Source organism: Manis pentadactyla, chromosome 1 (genome assembly GCF_030020395.1).
Source record: "Manis pentadactyla isolate mManPen7 chromosome 1, mManPen7.hap1, whole genome shotgun sequence".
Classification (NCBI taxonomy): Eukaryota; Metazoa; Chordata; class Mammalia; order Pholidota; family Manidae; genus Manis; species Manis pentadactyla.
In genome coordinates, this window is record NC_080019.1 from 127756924 (window position 1) to 127777218 (window position 20295).

A 20295-nucleotide genomic window follows, 5' to 3' on the forward strand; every position below is an offset into this window, starting at 1 on the left:
ATGTGTGTGCTGAGTGTCCTAGACCGGCTCAGGGAAATGGAATGAAGGTATAACTCCTCTGTTAACCTTAGCAAGTGAGAAAGAGTCCAGGGACCTAAAGTCATGATGAGCAGCTATAGTAGAAGAAAAGGAGGGAGGAGAACTAGAAAGATAAGGTTCTGTTCAGAAAGTGGGATATTGGCCTTCAGAATTGGAACATTTCTACATGTGATATGACCTGAGGTCCAGCTTCAGGAATCTGGTTAGTTTAAGGGGCATGGAGAATCAGTGATAACTGTGAATTTGGCTCCCCAAAATGTTGAGTGTTGGTTCTCTTACCTTCTTTTGCTTCCACGTAAGATAGATTTCTGCCAAATGAGGAACTGCTGATGTTTTTTCAGTACAGTTTTAGGATTTGTTGGTCAGTTGTACATTTGCTGAAAGCAGGGCCCTCTAAGTGCCAGCAAGGGCCTGGTAAGGTCAGCACTGAAAGAGTTGAGACTATTGAATCCCTAGGCAAGGGTGATACACCTGAGTGAGAGACTAAGAGCAGAGCAAAGAGGACAGTGTCTTACTTGATAATCAGAATTATTCAAAGATGAGTCAGTGAAAGAGAAAGAATGAGGAGAGAGGATAGATAGACCTGTGTCAATTTGTGGGACACCAAGGAAGACGACTTAATTTAAGGAAGAAAGTGTTCCTATGGAGAACAGACAGCTTGAGGGATGAGAAGAGGCAAATGTATTTGTTGCTATTAACCTTGAAAGAGGATTTGCGGAAGATTGTTGGGGCAAGGCTGATGGCCGTCCGCCAGTAGGATCAGGTCAGGGGCTGAAAGCACCAGTCCACAACACTGTGGAGAAGTCTGTCGGTGAGAATGCTCCTCCTGTCCTGATAACAGCCTGCCTCACACATGGGTTTCTGAGTGTGGTATGTGGAAGAAACATGCCGTGTATTTTTACCTCTCTGTCTAATTTAAGGTTTTGGTAATAACTGGCGGTTCTCTTGCCTCACGGTACATCAGCCTGATTGGTATTGTGTTAACAATTATGTGGCTTTTTAAAAGCCTCAGAACTAACCCCTAATTAATTGCATCTTTAAAATCTATCAGGCTATGAATATTTTAATAAGTTGGAAGGAAAGAAAAGTGTTAGGAGAAAGCCACCACTGACAATGTTTGAATTTTTCAAGGGACAAAAATGACAAAATCCCTACAAGATCTGCCTTTCAGCTCCTTTCTCAGGATATACAATGCTCAGCTAGGTGAGAGATGAGTGGATTTCAGCCTAAAAGAAGCCACACTTAAATTTCCACATCTGAATTAATCATATACTCATAAATACAAATTATAATAGAAGTACCAAAAGAGAAATGGGGAAAGAAGGGCCATTTGCTCGGGAATGTGGTTAATGGTAGCAGCAAATTCAACTCCAGTGATAGTTCTCTCGGTGATTAAGTGTGTGGTATTTTGAAACATAGGGAACTGTAAACTAAGTCTTTTAGTGTGTGTCTTGCCAATGGGTTTCAGCCCCGGGCAAGTTCACTATGTATTTAGTGAGACCAAGGAATGACAATGGAACGTTCTTGGGGTGCAAGGGTTTATACTCAAATTTACTCCCACGGTGGCAGGTCAATCACTAAAATCCCATTCACTCAGAGAGAGTCTGCATGCAGCAAGCTGGTCTCTGCCTCAGGGCCCCTCTGTCCACACAGCTGTCCTATGGGCCTCTCTGCACAGTCACCGCACACAGCCATCCTCTGGGCCTCTGTCTTTGGTGCTGCCACCACTCTAGTCTCTTCTCTGCTCTCCTGCAGCCTTGCAGCTGTGCCACCGTGTTGCCCAGAGCACTGGGCAGGGCTCTTTCTATAGACTCAATAGCATCGTATTGCCCACACGTATGTAGCGAGCTAGCCAACCAGGGCCATGTGAGGATCCTGGCCGTAGGAACCTTCACTTGCTCCACAGTGTGAAAGGGGACTTAATCCTTAAAAATGGTGCCAAAGTGACAAATCTATGGGACAGGGCACAGACTTACAGAAGGAAGGCATTGAAAGATTTTATTGTATTTTCTAAAATGGAACAAGTCACACCAGTCATAAAACACAAATATTGTATAATTCCATACATATGAAGTACCTTCATTAGTCACGTTCAGACAGACAGAGCTAAGTAGAATCCTGGTTGCTGGGGAATTGGGGAGACGGATTTGGGGATTTGCTTAATGGGTATACTATTTTCAGTTTTGCAAGATGAAGAGATTAGTTGCACAAAAAATGTGAATGTACTTAACACTTGTCTGGCCAATGGGTTTCAGCCCTGGGCAAGTTCGCTATGGATTCAGCGTGACCACAGAAATTGACAGCAAAGCGTTCTTGGGGTGAAAGGGTTATACCCAACTTTATTTCCAGGTGGCAGGTCAGTCACTAAAATCCCATTCACTCAGAGCGAGTCTGCATGCAGCAAGCCAGTCTCTGCCTCTGGGCCCCTCTGTCTGCACAGTTGTCCCCCACAGCCATCCTCTGGGCCTCTGTCCTCAGCACTGCCACCACTCCAGCCTCTGCTCTGCTCTCCTGCAGCCTTGCATCCCTGCCACTGTGTGGTGCGCAGAGCACTGGGTGGAGCTCTTTATGGAGAGTCAACAGCCATGTATTGCCCACAGGTGTGCAGTGAGCTAGTCAACCATGGCCAGGTGAGAATCCTGGCCACAGGAACTCTCATTTTATCCACACACTACTAAACTGTACACTTATAAATGATTAAAATGGCAAATATCATGTTATGTGTGTTTTCCCACAATTAAAAAGGAAAAGGCAAGTCATTCTATAAACTTGTTTTATAATGCAATAACCTGTAACTTAAAAAAAAAACACACCTTAAAAAGATTAGTTATAATGGATTACCTTAGTAGACCCTTGCTACCTGTAGGAGCAGCTGAATCAATCACTTGGGAGATTGTTAAAAAGGCAGAATTGGTCCACCCTAGACTTACTTGTTCAGTCAGAAACTGCATTTTAACAAGATCCCCAGGTGATTCAGGTTCATGTTAAAGCTTGAGAAGCCCTGCTCTAAACATCATTTCTCAAAGTGTGGTCCATGAACCACCTGAATCAGGATCCCTCTGGGGACCAGATGCATCCCAGCAGCAGAGATTAGGCCCAGGTAATGGGGATGGAAGGAGAACGATTGTATATTCTGATCAGGCACACTAAGTATTGCCGAAACATATTAGAGCTTGAGAACTCCCATATCTGGAAAGTTTTAACAACTGTTATTATTCACAATGACATCTTTTAACTGATAGTGGAGTTACTACAAATATGAATAACAAAAAAGGCCTGTTACTGATAAAATCAAGAATATTAGTAATAATGTGATAAAAAAGGCAACAGAAAAGGCACATGTAACTTAACCAGTCTTGGGTTGGTTAGTGAGGAAGCTGTGATTCAGAGTTTGTGGAATAGTATAACGGTTTCCTGGGGTACCGAGCCTTACAAGAGAGTCGGGCACAGAGTCCAGTGTGGCTCTGTTATTAGCTGTGCAGGAACCCTAGAGCCTGGTGTTCCTCATTTGTAAAGGGGAATTGAATCTATAATCAGTTGTAATTACATTCTCAGACAAAGTTAAACTTAAAAAAGCAAGAATTTCCTTTATCAGTGATAAGTATTCTGAAATTCTTGAAGTTTTTAAAAATGTAAGTGCTACACAAAACCCAATTATAGAGTAAGAGAAAAATTGCTTAGAAAAATCTAAAACCAAGCTCTGTTTAGTTGTTAGAGATGCCATAGAAGAGAAAACCAAGTTAGTAAGGTCTCTCAGTTACAATAATTTTCATGGACATTCTTTTGAAAGCTAGAATGTGGATAAGAAGGTAAATAGGTATGTCCTTATTATATGAAATTCTATATGGGGGCTTCAGAGAAATTTTTAAGTAGACTGTAAGTTTTAGATTTACAGAAAATCAAGAAGATAGCCCAGAAAGTTTTCATGTACCTCTCACCAGTTTCCCCTCTTACTAATTATATTAATATGTACATTTGTTAAAATTGATGAGCCAGCCTTGATACATGATCATCAATAAAGTCCATACTTTGGGCATATATTCTTAGTTTTTACCTAATGTCCTTTCTCTGTTCCAAGATTCATCCAGGAAACCACATGATATTTAGCTGTCAGGTCTCCTTAGGTTCCTTTTGGCTGTGACTCTGGTCAGCTGGCTGGGGTAGTAACTGTTTTCTCCAATGTAAAGTTCCTCTTTTACCCCATGGCATACTGTGCTCTTTAGAAGGAAGTTACTGTGCATAGCATACAACAGAGGAGTGGGGAATTGCATGTCACCTCAAGAGCTGAGTATCTATGTAGGTTCTTAGAAATTCTAATGTGCAGGTTTGTCTCTTTCCATCCATTTATGTATTTATTCAGTTAAATTGGACTAATGGGTATTTATTTTATACTTTGAATATAATCCAGTACCACTTTGTATGTCTTTGCTCAGATTACTCCAGCTTTGGCCATTGGGGTGCTTTCGGTTGGCTCCTGGGCATGTTTAGCATACATTTTCCCCCCCCTCAATGAGATTCTCCAGACTCACTGTATATTTCCTGCTCCAATTCTAAATCATGTCTTTCTCCAAGAAGCCCTGGTTCCTTTTATTGGGGAATGGTATTAAAAACAAGATCTGGTCATTAGATCTGTTCATTGCTGCTAGACTATCTTTACTTTGAGGCCTTCTCAGCTAATAGACGTAATAAATTTGTGTACATTGACCCTTGTATTGTACATGTCAATAAATATTTCTGTAGTTAACCATCTGAATATGTTAGGCCAAATATGAGTTCATCTTGACATGTCCCCCTCATATATTACCACATGGGTCTTTCTATCTCCTCCCCTTGCTTAAATGTAAATTCTTATTCTGACAGTGACAACCCTGCTCCCACCATCCACCATCCATTTACTTAATTGTTCAGTCTCAGTACACTTGCATAGTGGTAGCAGAATTGTTAACTTGTACATAAAAACTGCAAAATTAAAATTGCTAACAAATGTTTATTTTATTCCTTTATTTTTTTATTTATGTCCTTTGCACTGTTTCCATTGCTCTAAGACTGGTGTTATTCAGTGCCTTGGCCAAACAGTATTTCTGTCTTTTATCCAGCCTACTGTAGCTGTATGTATGTGAGGCTGAGCTCCACTCACTTGACTTAAATCAGAGAGAGGATTTGAGTAAAACTCTTAGCTTCCACTTCTTTTGCCTTTACCTTATGCATTTAGTTTCTGCCATCTGGCAAATAGTTCTGATGTTAGGAAAGCCATCTGTGGTTTCAGCATAGTTTCAGTGAAATTGTGGTGGTAGCAACAGTCACTTCTTAATGCACCATGTAATCACCTTCCTGTCCTCCTTGAGAACCCAGCAACTACCCACTCTGATACAAAACTCCTCTAACAGTTTTATCACAGAGTTTGTGGAGAAGTATTTGGCTGCTTCTGTAAGTGTTCTTCCTAACACTGAATACAGATGCCTTCCAGAGAAATTCCCCAGTCTACTTAACATGAAAGTTACAAAATATCAGTACATAATAAGCAAGTTAAAAGAAGAAATGTTCGTGGAGTAAGAGTCTGAAATGGTAAAATAAAAAATTGCCTGAGTAAACATTTGTCTACAGATTTCATTTGGATATGCATGTATGTAGTAGTGTAGGCTAATAGACGCATCAATCTGGAATTCTCTTGTCTCCACATCGATGAGGAAAGACCGAAGAGTCTTGTCCAATCTTTTTCTATCATCTGCGCTGTAAAACATTTACAGCCTCTGGAATAGGAACATGTTAAATCCTTGACTTTTTGTCTCTTATTCCTGTAATTTGATCTTTTAAATTCTCCTTCAAACTGTATTCAGAATCTTATTACTGCTCCCCATCTCTGCTGCTATCGCCCTGGTCCAAGACATCTCCCACCTGCATTCTTGCAGCAGCTCCCTGCCTGGTCTTCCTGCTTCCAATATTGACCTGCCTGCAGGGCAAGAATAATTCACTTAGAAAACTACTTCCCAGTGTTTCCATGTTACTCAGAATTCTGGCCACAGTATGGGCAATGTTTGAGGCCTCACACAGCTTGCCCTCACCCACTTACCTCCTCTCTGACAACAGTTGTCCTCCTTGCTATTCTGTTCACCCAACCAGGCATGCTTCTTCCTCTGCCTAGAATGTTCTGCCCTCTGATAGGTAGGTGCTCTGTGCCCCCACTATTGCAGATACCATATTTTCAATGAGGCTTGTTTCCCTGACCACTCTGTTTAAAATTCCACTCCCAAAAAAGTCCCTATCCCATTCTCTGCTTTTTCTCCCTGTGTATTGGACATTGGACAGTCTATATTTTTTTCTTTATCTTTTCCCACTAAAATTTCATTTAGTTCCATCTCTTTTGTCTACTGCTGTATTCTCAGCACTAAGAATAAATGGAAAGCATGCATTGAAGAGTTAGTGCATAAAGGACTGGGACTGTCGGTGGGGATTCAGGAAACCCCCCTCTCACAGCCAGGACCAGAGACCCCAGTGCACAAGGTGGAATTACTAGTCACTTGGATACCGCACTTTACAATCACAGGGACATGGCCCTGCTGTGCTGTTGTTTATATATCACAATGTAAGCAACACTCAAACATAGTACCATTTCATCTGCAGAACTGTAACTGGATAATGATAATGTAACGAAATAAAACCCCACTGCCTTGAGTAGTTGCATAGTAGGTGATCATTGACCAATGAAGAGTAGCTGGTAGTGTTCTCATTAACTCTGATTATTAATAAGACAAACAGAAGTTGTTGGTTGATACTGGGGAAAAAGATAATAACAAAATAATCCATTGAGCACCATTGTTATGGGCCCTGAGTTGAGCACTTAATGAATATTAACTCATTTAATTCTCTCACTCCACCATTTACTATGTGTGTGACCTGGGCTGGTTGTATACTTTCTCAGTCTCACCGTGTTCTCTTATAGAGTCAGGTCTTTGGAGCTGCCTCAGTGTGTGGTCTTGGGTATCGTGAGATGATGTACGTGAAGCATTTAAGGCATTGCCAGGCACAGTCCAGAATTGCTGAAACTGTTTACATCTTACCTTCAAGAGCCAGGTCTGAGCAATTCCTCACCCTCAGGGTGGAGTATTGCACAAGGAAGCCAAGGCTTTGCCATTTTTCAATAATTGGATTGCTAGGACATTCTTAGACCGACTTCCCTTTTCTGAGTCTTTTAGTCTTGGACAAAGAAAGAAGGGCACACCCTGAACAGAAATCCATGACCCCCATACCTTCTCAGCCCATTCATTCCCATGATTCTGGCAACCTCACTTTAGTCCTCACAGGTTCATGGGAACATCAGTTTTAAAAACTGAGATCTCTGTGCCTTGAAGTACCTATGCAAAGTTTTGGAATCTTGTAATCAATCGATTCGGTTCCACTTTGACTCTCAAAAATTTAGTGGTTTCAGTTGTGAGAAATTTTGTTTTCTTCTGATACCCTTTCCTCCCATTTCTCCCTGCGCCATGGATTCAGAGTCCCTTTGATTTTAGCACTTCATACTCTTATTTTGTCTTCTTCCTGGGAATAATCTGTCTTCTGAAAAAGCAACAAAAAAATTGAAAATTACATTTCTCCCTGCCTTTGAATTTCATAGTGTAGGAAACTCTGCTACTTGCCTGTTTAATATGAGTCCCACTTCTTCCTTTCTTGCTTTCTAGAAGTACGAGACTTTTTGTTCAAGGTGACAGTGTGCTCAGCTGAAAATAACTTCCAAAAATTCCTTTGCAGCTACATGTGACCAGATAACATAATAATAGCAAAGAGGGTGTAGATAATGGAGAGGGTGTCCCTCCCATGGAAAAGAGCAAAACTTCATTAGGGCAAACAATAGGAAGAAAACCTTTATTCCTTGCCTGCTCCCCCTGTTCTTGCTGGAACATGGACATAAAGTCTTACGTTTGTTTGACCACAGCACATGTTAAGGATGCAGTACAGAGAGATAGGAATAGCCTGGTCCCTGAGGGCGTCACTGCTTATCTGCAGCAGCAGCCCCAGCCTCAACAGCAGACTTTGTGAGAGAAAGAATCCCCTCCTGTGTTTCCTATGTTTAGCCACTGTCCATCCTGTGTCTCTTCTGTGCAGCAAATGCATTTCCAACTGTCCTGCATGGCTTTCTAACTAAATTAAGTCTAGTTTTATTGTTGAATTGACTGCATTGTAGATTATGACATTTTAAGGCCTTTTATGGTCTAAAAGGGAATCTTCTGTTATAAAAGCCAAAGGGAATATGGTTATTTGGTGAAATAACCCATTTTGACTAGAGTTTAAATAACAGTGAGTTGAGTTACTACTCAGATTGAGAGCCTGGAGACTTAGATTTTCCAGCCAGTTCTCCTGCCAGTAGGCTCTGTGAGCAAGCCTCTTGACCTGGGCTGCTTTCCTCCCCTGTGCAAAACGAGGTCATTTGAGCTAGACAGTCCTCTCAAAGACCACCAGAGAGCGCGTGGATTGAGGCCTGCAGAGTTCCAATTGAATTTGGCAATGTTGTTCACAATGCCAAGACTTTTTAGCTACAAAGCCAGATGCAGTTCTTGTTCATTAGCTTTGAAAAATTCCCTTTCAGTTGGAGAGTGTGTGTGTGTAATATCAATTACAAACTTGTACAACAAGAAACTAGGTTGTGTGGTTATCAATAAATACGCACAGTGTATGTTGATGAATTGATTCACTAGGATCAAATGGTGCCAGATTTCCTAAAGTTCAGCATAAACAGCAACATTTCTCATTACGATAATTTATTTTGGTCTGTTTTGCTTGAATTCTGTTAAGAATTCCTTTACCTAAGAATCAAACCAAATAAACAGAAAATTTATTTAAAAAATGAAAGTATGTGTTGCTTGACAGGGATACTTCAGATACATTCTAGCAGATTAATTTTTAATAAAAAAAAATTTTTTTAGAGCAATTTTAGGTTCACAGAAAAACTGATTGGAAGGTATGGAGAGTTCCACACATCCCCTGTTGTATCATAGATTTTTAAGAATTAAAAAGTGGGACAGCAAATACTACAATATCTTTGTATGTTGACAGATGGTAACTACCCTTTTCATAATGTGTATTATAGTAATATATATAATTGTTGAATCACTATGCGGTATACCTGAAAGCAGCATGATATTGTATATCAACTATATTTCAATTAAAGCAAAATAGTCACATGGACAGTAAAAAAAAAAACACACTTCTAAAAATAGAGAAAACATAAACCATGTTAGCTAAACCAGTTTGTGAGAAGCTTGTTTTTACCATTCCTCTTTATTTAAAAGCTTCTAACAGGTTTTTGTGATTGAATTGCTGAATATATAATAAGCCCTGATTATAATATATAATATAAATTATATAATAATTTATATCTTAACATTTATCTCAGGGGCCTGGTTATTATCTCCTGAGAGCAGGTGGCCTTAGATTTCTGTGCAGGCATTTCTCACCTGGGAAGTGAGGTTTATATTATGAGAGACCCATTACACCTCTGTTGCAAGGCAGAGGTGCAATGATGCAGATGGCGCATCAGCCAGAGCCTTGCATTGGTGTCCAGGATTCCGGGGTTCCTTTCCCACCAAGTATCACCCGCATACCTTGAGGGCACCCTGTCTCATAATTCTTGCATTCTCTATAACTCAATATACAATGCTGAGGACATCACTGATTACGTAAAAGATTTAAGGAATGACAAGATGAAAGGCTCTTAATCCCTGTGATTTGCTTAGATTTTTATGTAAAAATTATTTATTGAAATAAGTACTTAAATACCATGAGACATCGTGCATGCCTGAACTCAAAGCAGATAAATGTTGAAATGCCTTCATAGAAGGAGTTTTTTAAAGAATGCTTTTATATAAAGGGAATGAAAACTTTTTTCCTTCCCCTTCTGAGAGCCTTTATCACTATTTATGTTGCATTTTAGGAAATTTTATGTAGCATACTGTGAAGGTAAAAGGTGTATTCTGGTCTATGCTGGTGTGCGGACACCTTGTATTCCATGGTTATTTGGAGTTGGTTTGTCTGACCTTGAGTGTCTTGTCTAAGGGGTTACAGTGCCTGTTCAGCGGTCTCTCTGCCTTCAGGGTCTCAGTGTGCTAGTCCATCCTTCACTTGATTAAAGAGTTTATCTGAAAAACAAACTGGAGCATGTCATTCCTGTTTAAAATATCCTTTGGCCTATGTTGCCTCCAAAATGGTATCCAGAATTTTTGACTCTAATATTAGAGTCCAACATATTTCTCCTGTCTTATTTACTTCTAGACTCCCCTGTCCACTCACCTTGAGTTCCAGCCACAGCAGACTTACTTCTGCCTCTTTTACAAGTATGCTTTACCTTTTCCTTATTCTCTCTTCAGAGGAGGCTCCTCATTTTCTGAAGTGCCTTTTGCCATCCATTCAACCATCCATCCATCCACGTATGGTCATGTTTGCTGGAATTGGGCCAGGTGTTGGGTATAGAATGTTAAACAAGCTAGATAACTGTCTTTTCATTTTAGAACTTCCATTCATTTCCTACTTGGCACACCTATGCTCATCTATAAGCTAATAAGCCATCTCAGTGTTACTTCTACTTTGAGGTCTTTCCTAGCGCACCCAAGCAGATGTGTTCATTATGTTGGCCCATCACTTCCTTCATCTCTGTTACAGCGTTCACCTTCATTCATTAAGATATTTATTGCCGATTGTGTGCAGAATCTACGCTAAAAGCTAGGGATACTCCAGTGAACAAAACAAAAATTAAGCTCGCAGCTTATATATTATGCTAATTATCCAACTCTGACCCTCTTAAGAATCTGAGTTTTTCTGGGACTTTGTGTAATATCTTTGCATCTGCAGTACCAGCACTGCTAGAAATAATTTGCATAATACATTTTCTTTAAAAATATAGCAAAAGTCTAAGGAGCAGTTTTCATAATTTAATTGAGTTAAACAATATGTGTGTATATATTTGTGTTATATACATAAACATAATAAACATGTGCATATATGGATTTTGTTCAGAAAATAGAGAAATGCTAAATTTTCTAGTTTACAAACAGATTAAAATCTTCAAGGAGTGTGGACAATAATTTATATTGATTCTGCTCAAATGATTGCTTAGGCAATGTCATCTGTATTTTTTACCCTTGCTGGCAATTGAATGGCAGCATTTTATATGATTAACTTTGCAGTCAGAGCTTCATATTAATTAAATGAAGATTTCACTTAAAACATATGGAAGTATTTCATTTAACCATCAGGGTTGATGTGGCAAGAAAGTGAGCCACCTAAGGACTCAGCACTTCCCATTGTAAAGGTACTAATCTTTTGTGGACGGATCACTTTGTTATTCAGAAAGCTGTCTGACTTCTCTGATGTCCTTTACCCCATCTTTCCATGATACCATCCCTTTGATAAGTCAACTGTGATGCGGGCGGAATGACATGAAGGGGTTTTCCTTTCTTGCAGTTGGTGAGTTTGTAAGCGACGCCCTCCTTGTTCCCGACAAGTGCAAATTCTTACACCAGGAGAGGATGGATGTTTGTGAAACCCACCTTCACTGGCACACCGTCGCCAAAGAGGTACCTGGCCCATGTGTTCTTTATTCTTTTCACGTGAAGATTCCTAGCGATACATGTAATGACGTTTTAGAGGGTTATTTTGACATGATAGGGCCTATTTAGAATCATTACATGTCTCTGCCATGTCTTATAAATTAGAAACTAACTTCTATAAACCTTAAAATGTACCTTTTTCTCGAATTATTTTTTATGTACCTATTGTTTCCTTTTGACGTATACAAAGTTTAAATAATTTAACCCTTTTTCCTGTTACCTACTGTGGAGTACAGTGGTAGGACCCAAAGACACTTGTCCAGTAGCTGGAAAGCTATAGTTAGAACTCAGGTTTGAAGTTATGCCACCCAGTTTGTGTTCACCGAGCTGCCACCTTCATTTAAGGCTGGCACCAATCCTAGCCTTTGCTAACCCCTGCTTTTGACAAAGCTGATAAACGATATCAGGTGATTAGCAAGAAAGGTAAAATTTTGATATTACTACCTTCAAACCTGCTTTGTCCCTTTGATTTATCATGAAGCTTTTCTAATAAATTCATGCAGTTTTCTGTGGTGAGGTCAGTCTCCTAGAATTAGGCTGCCTGGTCTAGCTCAGCAATTCTCCAGAGCGGTTAGTTTGGCTCCCCTGATCTGCCCAGGAACATGAGCCAATGTCTGGAGTCGTCACACTGGGAGGGGTCGTGCTACTGGCATTTGGTGGCTAGAGGCCAGGGATTCTATTAAAGTTAATTCTACTAAATTCTGCTGAATTAAGCTTTCTTCATTGAACAGGACAGCTTCACCTTTCCCTCCCCACACCCAAGAATCATCTAGTCCAAAATGTCAGTAGTATTGTGGTTGAGAACCCTGATCTAGCTCAGTTTAACCATTATATTATCATAGTCTTAAAGCTGTTAGGCAGAAAACACCACTTAAGAGTGAGCATTAATTTTGCCTTTTATAAAATCTAATTTACTATAAAACAAAACTTTCTTTTTATAAAAATGTGCTTGGAGGGTTTAATTGCTTATTGATCTTAAAACAAACCAGTTAGTTTAAAGTCCAGCTATGCATCTGATAACCGCATTTTTCATTTCTCCTTGAGTTTTCAAAAAGAAAAGTTACAAAGAAATGAGAATGACTGTAATTCTTATGAAGTCAAAATACACTGTGTAATATTTTCATTGTTTACTTATATGTGTTGAATTATTAATCTTTCCTCTGTCAACAGTGGATGGTTTCAAAGCTTGATGTTAATACAGATTTGTGCTAATTTAGCAAATCTCAGGAGAGTAAAAAGATACTGAAGGACAAATCTCTAATAGCTGTAAATGCTGATATATAGCAGAGGATAATTTATTTTCTTCTTAGGATTGATTGTCTGGGAATGAGCCAAAAGAGTTAGAATTTCTAGAATAAGATAGGTCCAAATGAGAGAAACTTCATTTGTAATGGCGGTAGAAGGGAGCTGGGGAAATGCATGCAGCCGTCACTACTTCCTGAGCCCTTGTGAAACCAGGAAGCACCAACTCTCATTCACAGTGCAGGCTTCTTCACATTTTACTTCCTCATTAGTTTCATTCCTGTTGTTTCTATCAATTTCTATATCCTTATTAAATAAGTAGTGAAGTTTAAAAATAGAGTAGCAAAATAGCCAGGGCTAAAGAATCTGTGTTGTAAATCCACTCAAAAGACACACAGTCCTTTCCATTGTAAAATTGGTTCTTGGTGTATTGGGTCTGTGTGTTGATGATTATATTTGGGATCTTCTTACGGTAGAACAATCCACTCTATTATCACTGGCACTGTTTTCTCCTTACCTTCTGTAGACCTGTAGTGAGAAGAGTACCAACTTGCATGACTATGGCATGTTGCTGCCCTGTGGAATCGACAAGTTCCGAGGGGTGGAGTTTGTCTGTTGCCCGCTGGCCGAGGAAAGTGACAGTGTCGATTCAGCTGATGCAGAGGAGGATGACTCGGACGTCTGGTGGGGTGGAGCAGATACAGACTATGCAGATGGGAGGTAAGCTGGCCTGTGTGTTTGGTCTCTCACAGATGCCAAAACATCTAGCCTATAGTGTTGTTTCTTCTGTAAATGATCTTTCCATTTCTCATTAAAAAGATATCTGCCCACTGCTATCAAAGTTTGCTTTTATGGGAAAAAAATCTAACCATGGTTTCCTGTTATGGTTATGACCTTACTGTTTGATATGAAAATAACTGATTGAGCATCACTGAGTTCATCTTAACTATCTTATTTTAATCTTAAGAGTTGGGAACAAAATTCCTGTAATACTATAATAGGTCACTGGTAGTTCTGCAGAGAATTGAAACCTGAGTGAGTCATGTGACATTTGGTTTTGGTTTGTAATTTTGAAATGTTTTTAAACTGTCTTGGAATTGTTTCATCAGTCACTAGCTAAATCTGAATTTTTGTTAAGAAATGTTTGGTTTTGGAGTTTTTCATTTGCTTTTATGGGGTTTTCTGCCCTTTATCATCTTTTTCTTTGTGAATGAAATCAGAAGCATTTTAAATATTTGCTGAAGTTCTTTAACTTTCATGATTGTTAAGAAATACATTGTCACCTGTTTTTCTTTGAGATCTTGATCTGATAACTCATAGATTCTTATTTTTAATTAAAAGCAGACATCTATATTCAGATCAAAAAATTGCAAAATCAGAACCTTTAGGTTAAATGAAAGACATCTAGTTCAGTCATCAGTTTCCTGCTCTGTCATCCCCAAAAGGTAACCATAATTATATTACTTCTCTTTTTCCTTCAGTATTCTCTCAGATATTCCCTAGTGTTGACAGATTGCCAAGTAGAACATTAAATATGAATTGTAAGACTTGTTATTAATATAGAGTTTTCTGACTTTTACATAGTTGGGCACAGGTTTTTCTTTTTAATAATATGCTTTGTAGACTTTTAAAAATAATATTAAAAAAATGCAAACACAGCTCACAAATATATAAGAATCCGCAGTTGCCATTTCAGTTTTGAGGCTTCAACTCATGGCTGTCACCAATTTTATCATGACTCTTTGTTAGGTAAGCTCTTTTGTGTTCCCTCTTTACTAGGTTTAGAAAAATTGTGTTCAGTGTAGCAAGACATAAAGCTAAACAAACAAATAAATTATAAAGAAGAAAAGAAAGAAGGGGAAAATGTATGCTCACAGTGTTTTCTGTTTGTAAAAGTTGCAAGTTCAGTAGTATGAACTGTCCTTCTCCCATGGCAGTATATGTCAGTGAGAACAAGATGTGCCAGTGGGAAAGCTTCTGAGTGTTTTTTCCATATAATTAAGTAGTTGTGTTCTGGGCCATGGCTGTTCCCCTCATCTGTGTCCATGTGTTGGATGCAGAAAAGTCCAGTGGTTTGGGTTTCATTGATGCTTTACCTGGAAGTTGGAGGTGCTTCGTTCTTACAGTTTTTATGGCTTTTTCATGTTCTTCCTCAGTTGTAACTAGATTAGACAGTTTCAGAGTCATTTCTTGAAAAACATTCTCGTCGCCAGAGCTCTCACTGTAGAGTGTCAGTGAAACCAGTAGTTTAAAGGGAAGTTTGAAGTAGTTGGGTAGGCATTCTCTTTGGTCATAGGTCAGTTGAATACCTGATCAGTTCTCATTACTGAAATGACTGTGTTCTTAGTAAACAACCTAAATAATGGCAAATAAACCAAGAAAGCTCCATGGCCACTGTTAAAATTACATAGAGCTGGCTGTGAACTTGTAACCCTCTATCAAGGCTGGTAAACCATCAGTCACAGTCGTTCATTAACAAGGACTTGTGAAGTTAAAAATAGGTGTTTTTGCTTTATCCTGTGAGTGAAAGGCTTTTGTCAGGCCCACTTTCCCATTTAACACATTTTTTATATCTTGTAAAACCTACTTTTTATTGGGAGTATATTTCAGTGTGTCTTGATCTTTTCCTTCTATACCCCTTCCAACTTACTGACCTAATTGAAATCAATGCTAACATCATATCTTAAGAAACCCTCTCTGTGGCCCTTTATATTCCTGCAACCTTTTCACCAGTGCTGGAGATTCATAGGGCTTCCTGTTCTGGCCTTGAGTCCCTTATTTATTTATTTCTGTCACTCAGTAATTGTACCTCTTTTAATATCCATCTCTCTGGTTATGTTACTGTCTGCCCTCTTTGTTACAATCACCAGTTAAAATCTAGCTGCCTACTTCCTCATCTCCTTCCTTTGTATTCCATCTGTGCTACCAGCAACACAGTCCTCCCTTGGACTCTATTGCTTAGAAACATAGCCTTACGGTTTCTGCCTTTGACATTCCTCTCTGACCATGATCTTCTGATTTAAACCTAAAACACTCATCAAGTCCAACTGAATTTCACCTTTCCCTTATGATCACCTACATGATGCAGACTTGTAGTCCATTTTTCTCCTTTTTGGGGAATAAGGGTGTTCTTTCTACCAGGATGGACCCAATGGATAACTATTTTCACATATTCATTTGAATATCCTGTACTTGTTGATACCCTTTACATTTTCTCAGCATATTTTTGTCAGTCCTCCATATTTGGAAAAAATTAATTTCTCCCTTTAATTGCTCCTGAGTTTTCTAAGGTTGATGTATCATGTCATATGATACCCCAGTTAGTTCCATTTCTTATTTGTACTGTAATACCAACTGGGATCTTAATGTTACTAGATGCACCTTATTATCAATATTTGATGACCTATATCACCTTCCACAAAGCAGTTGGCCTGAGACAGCCCCATTCTAATTTGTTCCCAGCATCAGTCTCCTTCATGCTCCACAGAAGACCCTTCCATGGCCAGCCATTGTGAATTTCTCCACCATAATACCTGGAATTCAGTAGGCACTTAGTACATGTTTGTTGAATTCATTAAGTTTCTCTTCCACCTCAACATCTCTCTGTGTCTTCTGCCATCCCCTTGTTTCCCATCTGCCCTGTTATGATTATGTTTTCTCCAAACACTTGATCACCTTCACTTTCTTGTTTTTTTTTTTCTTAGTTTTTTCAAGACTATTTTTTTTCATGGTAGGCTTAGATTCAAAGCAAAATTGAACTGAACAGAAGATACAGAGATTTCCAATAGACCCTCTAGCCCCATACACGCATAGCCTCCCCATTAACAACTCCCACCAGAGCAGTATATTTATTATAGCTGACGAACCTACACTGACACATCCATAGTTTACCGTAGGGTTCTCACCTGGCATTCTCCATTCTGTAGGTTTGGACAAATGTGTAATGACATGCATTCATCATCATTATGTCATACAGAGTATTTTCACTAAATACGCTCTCTATTCCACCTCTTCATCCCTCCCAGCCTACTAATCCCTAGCAACCTCTGATCTTTTTAAGTCTTCATAGTTTTACCTTTCCCAGAATATCATAGAGTTGGAATCATACAGTATGTAGGCTTTTCAGATTGGCTTCTTTCACTTAGTGATATACAGTTAAGGTTCCTCCATGTCTTTTCATGTCTTGATAGCTTGTTTCTTTTTTGTGCTGAGTAATAGTGCCTTGTCTGGATGTACATGTTTTTTATACATTAATCCACTGAAGGGCATCTTGGCTGCTTCCAAGTTTCAGCAGCTACGAATAAAGCTGCTATAAACATTTGTGTGCAGGTTTTTGTGAACCTAAAGTTTCAGCTTCTTTGGGTAAAAATACCAAAGAGCTTGATTGTTGGACTTTTGTTAAAAGTATGTTTAGTTTTATAAGAAACCTCCAGGCTGTCTTGCAAGCTGCTGTACCATTTTGCCTTTCCACCAGCAGTGAAGGAGAGTTCCTGTTGGTCCACAGCCTCACCAGCTCGGTGGTGTTAGTGATCTGGATTTTGGCCAATCTGATAGATGTGTATTGTGCATAGTGGTATCTCATTGTTTTGATTTGCATTTGCCTGATGACAAACTATGGGGAGCATCTTTTTGTGTGTTCACTTGCCACCCACATACTCTATTTTCATCGCCCTTATCATTTGCTTCTTCACTTCTGCCTACAAAACTATTCCCTGAACTGCCACTACCTGAGTTCAGATCATTGTTTACCTCCTAGTATATTAACTTCTTTGATTACTGTATCAATCGCTCACTTTCTTTTGCCACCTTTGTAATTTCTAATGTTCTTAAAGTACTCATTCATACCTTGACTTCCGTTCCTATTACCTGGAGTTCAGTCTACGTGCCCCTTAGGCTTTTGTTTCCTCTCTTCCCAGATGATGCTCCATTACTTAATAATGTTCTTGTTACGTGTTTTCAGTCTTACTAACTACCACTTGGTGGGAAATATTTGATGGTTCCTACAACCTATAGAAAAGTCCACATTCCCCTGCAGGGCACTCAGAATTCTTACTGCTTGGCGCCAGCATGCATGTCATCCTTATAAACATGCCTTACCTTATCTACTGACATCTCCAACCCCCTGGCCTTTTCTTTCTCTGGGCTTTTGTTCCACCTTTCTGTCCCTTCTGAAAATGTATTTCCTTTTTCATCAGATAGTGTTAATATAACACAAAGGTATTTGTTGATTCTAAACTGCCACATCTTGCCATAGCCTCTAAAATCCTATACATTTTTTAAATTTCACCAGGAAAAAGTACCTCCTTTACAAGTCTTCTCTGATTACTCCTTGAAATATTTTGCTTTCTTATCCTACCTTTGCTTTTCCTGTGTTCTTTTATTTTGTGACTTGTCTACTAATGAATTGTAGTCACTTCTCTTTTTACCTGCTAGAATCCAAACTACAGTTTATGTACTGGGTATGACTCACACATTGGTCTTCAATAAATAGTAACCAAATCGAATTTCTTATTAAAATTCCTTTCATAGCTTTTGGTAAGGACTTCATGGTCCATATATGGATGTTCTAGAAGGTCTTGTGTTTTAGCACCAACTGACCTGTCCCATAAGAATACAATGGTGAGCTACATAATGTACTTTTATACTTTCGGATAGCCACCTTTAAGAAAGTAAAAAGAAACTGGTGAATTAATTTCAATAACATTTTATTTCATCCAGTATTTTCAAAATACTGTCATTTCAACATGTAGTTATTAATGAGATACTTTCACATTCATTATTTCTTTCATACAAAATCTAGCACATATTTTACACTTAGAGCACTTCTCGTTCTGACCTACCTCATTTCAGGTGCTCTGTAGTCGTATGGATAGTGGCTATTGTATTAAACATCATGATTCTAGATACTCAAAATTTCTACTCAACACTTTTTCTCCCATTAAGGTAAATGGTTTATATAGCCCAGTAATACGGTCTAAGGTTGAACTCTGAGTCATTGCTTTTGCCTGTTCATGTTTTCAAGATTTAAAATAATTGTGTTTTACTTAATATAATGAAGATATCAGGTCATATGCATCACTTTATTTTTGAAAGTGTTTTTCTCTTAGCCTTGCAGGCATGTTTGCCTTTGTCCTCATCAGGCAAAGCAAGTGGGCAAAGCAGGAGAGAGATTGCACCACTGACCCACACCCAAGCTGGGTTCCTGCCACCTGGCAGCTTCCCAGTTCCAGGAACCAGCCCCCTTGTGACACTTGAAATGCAGAACCAGAATAGAAATTTAACACATCTTATGTAAAATGTCCTTAGGGGACACTAAATGACAGTTGTTGAAGAAGGGAGAAGGAAGGGGAACCTCTGATCTTCTCTAAGTAAAATTTGATTCAGTTGAATAGACTGTGTTGGTAAGTAGTGAGATTTTGTTTAGATAGGAGTTGAATATTTTGCTGCTGCTAATGAGGCATTTAGAGAAACATTCTTTGTGGGATGAGCTGTTTCTTATGAATTCATTGAAAAAGGTAAGTCTTTTAAAAGATTGGATACATACAAATCAGTTTTTCCCCAAATTCTTTTGTACATAATTCAGTATTTCTTTCTCCAGTGTTATACTGATTAAGTTCTCTGCTGACCTCAAACTACCTATTTATGCAATCAATAATGTAGCTTAGTTACATTAATAGGATACAGAGCCCAGCCATCATGGGTAAGAATTTTTCCATGGGAAAATTCATTTGGAAAACTAACTTTTAAGAGGAGCCACATACCCAGCCTGACCTGGGAAGTGAGGTTTGGAGGTTGAGTTTGCTCCCACCTGGAACTACAGAATCCAGCCTGTAGTCCGCAGGGGTTGTTGAATTTATAGAGCCATTGATAAAAGGAAAGATCCTTTACTTCTATTATAACACCACCTTTCCTCTCCAGAGCTGGTCCTTGCACTTTTTTCAAAACAGAGTCTTAAATGATGTAGTATCTTGTTTGTAGGGTTGCAGGCATTATCAGTGAGAATGTGTTGAGAGACATTCTAATAGATCTTCCTGGGTTAGGTGATTTTTTTTCCTTTTTTCTTTTAATTAAAAAAAAAGGAAAGCTGCTGAAGGTAGATCCAGATAAATGATTGCTTGTCTCTCACTATACATCTCTGCATCATACTATGTATGCCCTTCTTTAAAGGCTGTACTTTGTAGCTCAGGAGAGTGTTCTTTAGTTGATTAAGGTATTGAGAGAGAGAGAGAGAGAGTGAGTGTGTGTGTGTGTGTGTGTGTGTGTGTGTGTGTGCACGCGCACGTGCACACCCACATGGGAGCACATGGTACCGTACAAAGCTCATTGGCCCAGTCAACTAAGTCTGTCCTGATGATCCCCTTGCCCTGAACTATGCCAAAAAGTCAGCCCAGCATCATTAACTATCAGGGTACTGTGG

The 20295-nt window shown here is 39.1% G+C and overlaps 1 protein-coding gene across 7 annotated transcripts in view; it reads left to right on the forward strand.

Moving 5' to 3' along the window:
• Positions 1 to 20295, forward strand: part of APP (amyloid beta precursor protein) — a 260328-nt gene that overhangs the window by 91057 nt on the left and 148976 nt on the right. For all 7 annotated transcript variants that reach the window (XM_036875238.2, XM_036875241.2, XM_036875242.2 and 4 more), the window contains exons 4-5: positions 11491 to 11603; positions 13405 to 13598. In XM_036875238.2, the coding sequence (XP_036731133.1) occupies positions 11491 to 11603; positions 13405 to 13598 (307 nt within the window). The remainder of the gene's footprint in view (positions 1 to 11490; positions 11604 to 13404; positions 13599 to 20295) is intronic.